We start from the raw sequence: 10,296 nt of genomic DNA, 5'->3' as shown, positions 1-10,296 counted from the left end.
GTATTATGAGAGTGAGAAAAAAGATTGTCCATCTGTGTTTGTGCACACACATGTACACTATAATATGTTCTGCGTAGGTGACTGATCTCCTTTAAGATTAGCAGCCGTGACCGAAATGGGTCAAGACATATAAAATTACTTCTGTTCTACTTTCTGGTCGGTGGTTCTCGATCTAGATTTCGAACCAATACCTAAAGTGCTTATGAGAAATTAAATTTTGCTTGTGATTTTATTTCCAGAACGATGCTGATTATAATACTATCGTCTATAATTGGGACTGTTCTCGGCGCTCATTCGCACGGCATTTCTGGTACCTTGGTGGACTTCACTGATCCTAAGGTAAGTTTAATGTTACTATTTAATATTTATATCACATATCTGCAACACAAAAACAAGACACAAATTTTCTTACCGGTTCTCCTCGGTAGAGTCCATATTCCGAAACCCAATGACGATTTACACAGCGATGAGACTATTTCAAGAAAGTATAATATTTTTCTTTCTTATATAAGTATATACAGTTAATTATGATGTTATGTTATATATATTTGTTTTATATTAAGATTAGTTTCCATGAAATATGTGGTTACTTATATATACTTCTTTTGTATACATTTTTTCCATATAGTATTATAATATCAAAAATTATATCAATATAAAGTTTTCACTCGCATCTTCGGACGCGTTTTAAGTTCACTAACTAGTTTTCTACCAAATTTCATCATTTTCGGTTCGATGGTTAGGCCGTAAAAGAATAACAGAGGGATAGTAGAGTTACTTCGAGCCGAGATGGCCCAGTGGTACAAACACAGGCAAGCACCACTGAATTATCATGTGCTCTTTTTGTGTTTGTAATTCATCTCGTGCTCGCATAATAGCAAATATATATATATATTATATATATAGAAGTATAGATTATCAAGAATCACAAAATAAACGAATGTGTTAAGACCCAGCTTTAGGTTATAACACATTGATAACTATTGTACCATTTAGTAGTAGACTACTACAATACAACAACAATATACGACATTGCCTACAGCCAGTTCAGGAGAGTTGTATTTACCTTGTAAATTGCAGAAACCGCCAATAAACGAGCTAGCAATGGACGAAGTATGCTCAAAGGTCCTGTGCAATGTTGTTTCCGTTTACGCTACCCGTCGTAAATGTATCGATCACACTTTACACAATTCTACTTCTTCGAATTCCTATATATTATTATTATTCCTCCATCTTTCATCCATTTCTCTGTATTAATTCTACACATATATGTCTGTCATCATACATACAATTTTCTTAATTTGTTTAATTTATACATGTAATAATTAGTAAACATCGTGGTCGTAGTAGCTTTAATTTAATTTAACCATGCAAAATGATTCAAAAGTGCTCGCAAGAGCCTACTTGTATAGCGCACATTTAGATTTTGATTTTTTTTTTTATAATTGAATTACCCGATTTGTTGATACTTTAACAAAACGGTTGCTGATAACATTGTTTATGTAAAAAAAAAAATTAATTCCTTAAAGTGTTCTCAGAAATGTTCTATCGCGTCGCTTTTTTTCAAGGTTAATATTTATGTTAGTTTAACTTTCATTTATTTGATTTAAGCAAAAGATAGCTTGTTTTATTTAATTAAAATGACGAGTGGGTACTATAAACTAAATTCTGATCATTTTTGCTACGTTTGTTTTTAATAAAAAAAAAACTTATTTTATAGTCGTCAAAAAGTGCCTATCTTTATTCTTTATTGGGATTTCCCCTTACAAACCATTTAAACTAGATTCCTAATCTGTTTTGTGAAACCTATAGAATCTTTTTTCTCATTGGTCATCAGGAGACGACGTACTCCTTCTCCTTGGATTACCAATGTTATGGAGTAACCAAGTAACCATGAAAATTACTGTTACCTTTGTGTTACGAAAACATTGGGAAATAATACAAAAGATAAATGATGTATTATAAAAAATTGAAGGTTTTAAATTAACATGGTTATTTTTATTACTAACGGTACGAGAACTACACTCTTGTCTCGTGAACAAGACATTCGTAGATAATGTCGAAATATCGAGCTCCACCAAATAAAAATAAAAAACATGGTAAATATCCCGTTTTACAAACTGTTAGTAATAAAATTGAAGGATCTTCCATGTTCAAATTATCTCGACAGTTTCGGGTTAAACTTGAAGATTACCCAAAAGTTAATTTTTTTCTAGTAATTCTTGAAGATTATTCTCTTGTACTACAGTTGATTAAACTGCGATTTAAAACAAGCAAAGTTTACTCATAATTTTTCATAAGAGAATGGTTATTACTTGTTTTTTACTGATATCCCGGGGCTTTTGAAGCAATCAATCAAAATTATAATAAAACTGAGCGCGGCTTATTCCCAGACTAGTCAAAATATCGTTTTAAAAGCTGTTTTAGTACTCAATGGAAATAAAAACCGTCTGTACCAATAGGACAAGCAATGAATTGTATTAAGAGCCCTAAAACGGAACTTTAAAGAATTTAATAAAATATAAAAAAATACATCAATAGAAAGTGTGCAGCGTTCTCTAAGTCAGGGCCAGATATTATTATTATTTAAGAAAATAATGGCCTATTTGAAATGATTATTTTCCAGGCAAATGAACATTATACCAAAAAAATCGTTTTTAGATCCACGAGACATTATTCTATCCCATATACACATATGGATAAATTGGGACTGATGAAAAACTTTGTGAAGGCGCGAATCAAAAAATATGGTTTTACGATATTTGGAAATAACCCTATAAGTATCACTGAAACAAAATTCAAAGAATATTTAATGGCCCACAGACCCGTAAAATTATAAAGTTCGAAACCTTTTTAACTGTAAATAAAAAATAAGCTTTAAATTCATTGAAAAATGACTGACAAATCTTTTTTGGGATTTCGTAAGAGTGAAAATTTAAAAGATTCTGTTGCTGATTTTTAAATTAGTTTTACATCCGAAGTTTGACCGCGTGTGAGGTACCTTACTACATACCCATTTGTACATTTTAAATTTGGAGAACTTGCACCTACAAACCGAACTTAAGGGGGTAAGTAAATAAAAATTCAGCTTGTCCTTGGGGTTCAAGTATGTTCATACCAAATATTGTTAAAATTGTCTGAAGGATTTAATCGTGAAATTGGAACAGACAAAGTTGCTTGCTCATTTAGAATAGACGTATACATTTTCATCAGATGATGAACAGGTGTGAATGTGTCGTTGAAACATTCATTTTCTGCGTTCACATTGAAGTTTTCCCTTAAACTTAGGAACGAATAGGTTAAAACTAGATTTAAAGACATTTGAAGATCGACATCAAGGGTTTTTCTATGGAAACGTATTAGAGGACTAAATTAGACCAATAGTCTATTTTAAGAGAAACTGTTCCAAAAAACTATAAAAAACGCAAGAACTCAGACCATTTGTATTATTTAAATAAAAAACTTTTTTCTGAAACCCAACGTGACAGATAATAATTATTACCAAAGTAAAGTAAGCGCAGTCCACAAATTTCAGCTGGGACACAACAAACGCGTAAACTAGTATAATCTTAATAATTAAATTGTTTTAAAAGACATTCAAGCTATTTTTTGTTTCTCATTATAAATATTTATTTATTAATTTGATTAACAATACCTAACTGACTATCTCTCTGTTTATACAAGCTCTCTGTTCACGCATTGTGAAATATTAGTCTAGGTTTATTTTTGTAGCATTATGTATTTTAATGACTATTAGTAACGTATGCCAAATTAATTTTAACTATGTTTACACTACTCCGATTACACATATTGCATTCGTTAATTAAAAAACATACATATAACAAAAATAACTGGACAATAAAAATAAAAATGTTTTTTAAAGTATCTAATAAAAGTAATAATATATAATGTTACTTGTTTATTTCGTCGTAGGAAAACGAAAATGCATTATAATAAGCCCACTAAACTACACGCCATTGTAATACACACTAGCTTTATTTACAATAATATTTGTACTAATTAAAGTTATAGTATTCATACATATTATTCACTAAGGTCAATAACCTAATAACTTAAAACTTCATTTCAGGTACAAGGACACTTAGACGCTTTAGTACGAATGGCGCAGTCTTGCGTCATCAAAGTTCGGGCTTCACCGAAAGACGTTAGAGCGTATTTCACAAACTCGCCCCCAATAACCAGATCTGGGCAATGTTTTGCAGCTTGTATGTTGGAACAGAGTGATGTTATTAATCATGGAAAGGTAATAAACTAAGTTAAATTTTGATATAACTTGAACAGCTCCGCGTTTTGTTGTTGTTGTGTTGTTGTCTTTTAAACCAGCTGTTGTATTTACATCACAGCGTATACATATATGAACACTGAAAAAGTGATAAAGGCACAAGGTAAGTTTGATTACAGTATTACTCATATTTAGACAAAGTCTCTATAACTTTTTTTTTCATAAGTAAATTATTAAAATAATTTCTCTGACAATTTTGCCGAACTTATTACCTACAAACTAGGGTAGGTAGGTAGAAAACATCTCCTAATTTCCACTGAACATAAATACTTAGTATAATTGTGTTCCGGTTTGTTGGGTGGACAAGACACTTAACATCTTAGTTTCCAAAATTGGTGACGCATTGAAATATAAGGAATCATGAATATTCCTTAAAGCGCCAATGTTTTGTGCTGTCGTGACCACTCACCATCAGGTGGGACTCAAAGAGAAAAACGAAATAAAAAAACAAATCAAAATTAAAGTCGTGAAACAGTCTTAGGATTTTTAAAGTAATTAGAGAAAATTGTAATTGCGGTTTCATTATAAATGGTGACATTAATGAACTCAATGTTTAAAATGGAAAGTCATGGAGTTCAGAAATCTTTTCAAGCGAACAAAGTAACTAACTTCTCTGACTAATTTTAATATTTCACAAAGTCGTCTTTTAACCCCTTATTTTTTTCCTAACTTGTCTGGTTCGTTTTTTACATGAACTGGCTATTGTACTTTTATAAAAATGGATGACACAGTTTGATCGATCGCCGTCAAACTTTGCACTTATATCAACTTTTTCATGAAGAAGGTTTTTATACTGTCGACTTTATTATAATTTGCAAGTAAAAGGCTTTGTAGAGCCTCAACTTATAAGGCTGCAGATATCTAGCTGAAGCCGCTAAAAAATTATTGAATTTATTGAGTTGAAAACACTAAACATATACATACTTGGTTGTAGGGCTTTGTGCAAGCCTGTCTGGGTAGGTACCACCCACTCATCAGATATTCAACCGCCAAACAACAGTACTCAGTATTGTTGTGTTCCGGTTTGTAGGGTGAGTGAGCCAGTGTAACTACAGGCACGAGAGACTTAACATCTTAGTTCCCAAGGTTGGTGGCGCATTGGTGATGTAAGGAATGGTTAATATTTCTTACAACGCGCCATTGTCTCTGGACGGTGGTGACCACTTACCATCAGGGGATCCATGTGATCGTCCGCCAAACAATGACATAAAAAAATACAAGAACTTAAAGCTGTTGTTCCTGCGTCAATTCTTTCTGATTGTGTTGGAATAGGGAGTGTACCTTGCACTTACACTTGCATTATAATATATTCTACGCAATTGCCTGATTTCACTTGAGAATGGCCGAAATCGGTCAGGAGGACATACATATATTTGAGCGAGAAAATTTTTTTAGCGCAAGTCGTATCGGATAATAGTTTACGATCTCAATATATTTGGAAATATTTACATTAAGGATAGTTTCAAATGGAAGATGTAAGTTTATATGAATTTACGTTTTGTACGAAGTCGGCGTATTATTCGTATTTTCTGGGGGCTGCCATTATCGTACGATATGATTGTCATCAGCCTACGAGGAGACGTCAATTATAGCTCGATCGAATCTACGACATCTACTTATTTAGATATCTCGTATATTATTGTTTAATTAGTTCAATAAATAAACACTACTAAAGTAAAAAATATATTTTATTTTTATTAACAGGTAAATCGTGAACTCCTGATCCATTTAGCCGGTCTCGTAAATGGCAAGAATTCCCGAGTAGTCCGCAAACTAAACAGCATTTCGAGACTATGCCTCGATAGTATCGAAGGGATGTCAGACAGATGCCAGCTGGCTTCCTCCTATAACGACTGCCTAAACGAAAATATGATTGAATTCGCTTTCCCGCTGGATATAGCGGAGGAAGCTGTGAGGAAAATGCCATTCCACCTTATACAACCAAAGTGAGTAAGTCATTTTTTGTTTTATATTGAAACTTTTTTAAACAAAACCATGAAATGGAGATTATTTTGAAAAGGATTTTTTATACATAAAAGATAATGTTTAGAATCACTTAATCGGCAACAAATATTTTTGTAGGCAGGCAATTTTACAAAGTTATCACTCGTTTGTATCCGAATACGAAAATACGAATAAATTGTTTTACCATAATTTCAACTACTGCTCCATATTTGAATTAGATGTTATTTATACGTATAATAAAATTGGAGTGTCTATTTACAAAATTAAAATAACCCATTCACTAAATGCATATGTATGTATACTCGGTACATATACCAAAGTAACATTTTTTACAATTTTTGTCTGTCTGTTTGTTTGTTCCGGCAAATCTCAGGAACGGCTGAACCGATTTCGACGGGAATTTCACTGGCAGATAGCGGATGTAATAAGGAGTAACTTAGGCTTTACTTTATACTTTAACTACACTACACTTTAACTTTACACTGCGCTACAATATCCAAATAACTTAAATTCAAACAACGCGCACGAAGTCGCGGGCACAGCTAGTAATAATATATATAGTAAAAATACAAAAGAAATTTCTCGAATCTCGAATAGTAGAGAAAGGGCTCATGGTGTTTATGCACTAAAGCCCCAAAACAAAACAGAGCTCAAATATTGCCAACAAAAGAAAAACTCGAAGTGGCGTCCTTATCCTGTCGCTGAAAGATTATATCTGGATTTAAGAGAAAAACGAAATAGGCATGTTCGAGATTGTCACACTTTTTACAGCTTCGCTCTGAACAGATGTATCCGGTTATTTCCAGATCGTCTGTTTTAAAAATAAGATAAAAAACACTACATGTTCAAATATTTCTCGATGTTTAATTATTCTATTATAGGACCATATTAATAGTACCACACACAATACTATTGTATTATTTATTTATTTTAAGCCTTAAAATTCTGAAATCGGAATAAATTAAATTCGGATAAATCTCTTTTACATTTAATCGGTGACGTAATTTAATTTATAATAATTATCTTAATCAAAAAGAATTATATTCTGAAATCAATTATATTTTCGGGAAATGGTATACAGTAACAAAATTAATAATTATATTACTTCAACTATAGATCTGTTGACTCTTGTTCATCATCATCAGCTAACAAATTTGATTATAAATTTGTGTTTTTTTTTCTGAGTCTATCATATCTTTAATCTTACATTAATTATCTCACTCAGACATCTTGTAAGCATCACTCAGACTAATAAATAAGTATTTATAAAAAAAAATCATTACAACAAAAAAATATATTAAAAAGTCCTTTAAATTTTATTAGCAATCGCAAAAATTATATCTTTTCAATATTTATATGGATCGAGGAAAATTGGTTTAATTAAAAATAGCGCTGTTTTCAGACTTCTGATCTCTTGATTAACGCTGTGTTAAGTGGCTTATTAGTTAATATCGATGTTTCTGGAAACAGGTGTTCGAAAATATACTTGATCTTACATACCAGGGAGCATATATTACAAAAATCGACCAATTAAAAGTGATATAATTTACTGGCTTTACTCGCCTTTCGTGTACAACGAAACTTATATCGTAGTCAGCTCATACCAGATCATAATGTTTTATGAACCAAGCAATAAACGTTTGTATATCAGACTTGGTTGGGATTGACATTAGATTCTCAGTGGTCATGTCAAAGCGCGATTTGAAAAACGTCATAACGTATAATAATAAAATTAACGCTGAAATGGTCCGGTAATTAAAACGCGTATCTTCTATCAATTTTATTCTTATATTTCGTAACTCAACCGGGTTAACCTTAATTGGATCGCGGGTTCAAACCTTAATTTTCATACGCTTATTTTGTGTTATAATCTATTTCGTGTTGGATGGTGGGGGAGGACGTCATGAGGAAATTTATATGTGGCAGAAAACAAATGTTTTTTTTTACCACATGTGTTTCCATTAACCTACATTGAAGGAGCATGGTCGAATAAGCTCCACAAAATTTTCTCAACATTAGAACATCTACAATACCCCATTGCTGGGCAAACGTCTTCTCTTAAGGAGAAGGTTTCGATCTGCATTATATAACGGTGCTGAGCATAATATGAATATTCAGTATTTAAAACTGAGGTGTATTTGTCCCCCTTTGAGCATTAAAGATCACGTGACCTATGCAATCTTGGATATTAACATGGTATAAAGAAAATATATGTGTACATATATAATAATAGCCTAATAATTGGTGTCTGTTCGATTTCAGCTTACCACAAGAGATAAGACAGACGATGTGACGCCGTGTTCAGAGTTTTTACTTTTTTAATTTATATAGTTAAATAAAAGTTAAATTATATAAATACTTCTTTTATTCTATTGACCAACCCATCCAGCATCAATGGACTCGACCTCAAAACTAAGTTCAAAAAGCAAAGACCAAGCAATGTTTCTGAAACTCAAAACTTCTGAATACTGATTTCCAAAACTTCCAAAGCTGCTAAATTCAGCTGCTACTTGTATACAGACGACGAGGTGAGAAAACTATCGTATTTATTCAGTGGAATAGCAATTTTTCAAATCAGAACAAGATATAAAGTTTAGAAACATATAAAATCTCATGTAATCGATGAAATTGTAGTCGAGATAATAAAAAGTATATAAAAGTAAGTAAGAGCCTTAAAATGTACGACGGCTGGCATAAGGCTTATTCGACAACCTTGCTCGAACGTGGATTTCTATACAAACATGTAGCAGATGTTATGTTATGTTCATTCAATACTAACTGCCCATCCGGATTTTATCCGGGTCAAATAAGAATTTTATTTACTTTTCAATCGGATACACCGAGCACATACCGGGCAAAACCATGCAGATACCATTTGAATACACACAGAAAATTTCATCGAAATCTGTACAACCGTTTTGGTGTTAAATAAGAAAAACACGTACAGACGATTTATTTATATAAACATAAGTAGTTCTCCGCAAGATTCACGAGTCAAGAGATAAAATAATTGTAAAATAGAATCACGATCTTCAGGTTTTAAATTCATGTATCCTAGCCACTGGGCATCGACTCTTAAAGCAACATGTGCATTTTATAGTAATATTAATGAATAAATCATAACTAATGTTTGTTCGAAAGATATATAACAATTTATCTATAAGCAAACAAACATTTACAAAGCACCCTACTTGCTTAGATTATCGTGCTAAAGCATAAGTAAATCACGACTGGCTATTCAATCATATTGCTATTTTTTAAATTGTTATTTATGTAAGTAATCACCACGCCTTTAGACAGTTAGAGCACGAATTACTAAATAATTCATAGTACTGGTACATAAATGAGCCATCCTCACGAGTTTGTGCACTTCGTTTTTATGATTGAAACCCGTTCTCTAAGAATCTTCTTTAAGAATATCGTTGACACTACGATATATTTGGTAGGAAACCAACCGGTGCAAACACACTTATACAAATATATGTGTAACTATATATACATATAAAGATTTTAACAATAACTCTATAAACATATTAATAAAATGGAATGTCCTCCTGGACGATTTAGACCATAGTACATTTTTTGTGCACAGTCAGGTGTACTTACTAATTTATCACTTTCTTAACTTTGGGCTACACTGGTCTAGTAAAACTGTCTACTGAACCAACGGTATTACTCAACGGAAGATTAAGGACTTCAAGAGTGATGGTCTGCTATTGAAAATTTATTCAAAAAATAATAATATTTGATTTTAATGACCCGTTTATTAATCAAGAACCTCAGAATCTTTGGCGTTATGAGAATTCTGCTAGAATTCTAAACGAGAACGTATTATATAGACTAAATATATATATATATATATATATAATAAAACTGTAGTATGAGCCTGTTTATACACCAATCTAATGATCTAAAACCCGATGATCTTTTTTTTACCAATCTTCGTAACGTTATGACACTTTTTATCCAGTTTTTTAAATTGTTCGGCGCGTACCTTCAATGTCCTGACGTCACAAGTGCCACTCAAC

The 10,296-nt window shown here is 32.1% G+C and overlaps 1 protein-coding gene across 1 annotated transcript; it reads left to right on the top strand.

Annotated features, from left to right (window-relative positions):
* The first annotated feature begins 243 nt into the window (after positions 1–243).
* LOC125072203 lies at positions 244–8,561 on the top strand. The gene is made up of 4 exons (XM_047682728.1): positions 244–339; positions 4,091–4,264; positions 6,008–6,249; positions 8,531–8,561. The coding sequence occupies exons 1-4, from the start codon at positions 244–246 to the stop codon at positions 8,559–8,561; spliced, it is 543 nt and encodes a 180-aa protein (XP_047538684.1).
* The last annotated feature ends 1,735 nt before the right edge of the window (positions 8,562–10,296 follow it).

The sequence above is a fragment of the Vanessa atalanta genome, chromosome 21 (assembly GCF_905147765.1).
Source record: "Vanessa atalanta chromosome 21, ilVanAtal1.2, whole genome shotgun sequence".
In the NCBI taxonomy this organism is placed as follows: domain Eukaryota; kingdom Metazoa; phylum Arthropoda; class Insecta; order Lepidoptera; family Nymphalidae; genus Vanessa; species Vanessa atalanta.
The sequence above is the reverse complement of the archived record's forward strand: the minus strand, read 5'-3'. Positions and strand labels throughout refer to the sequence as shown.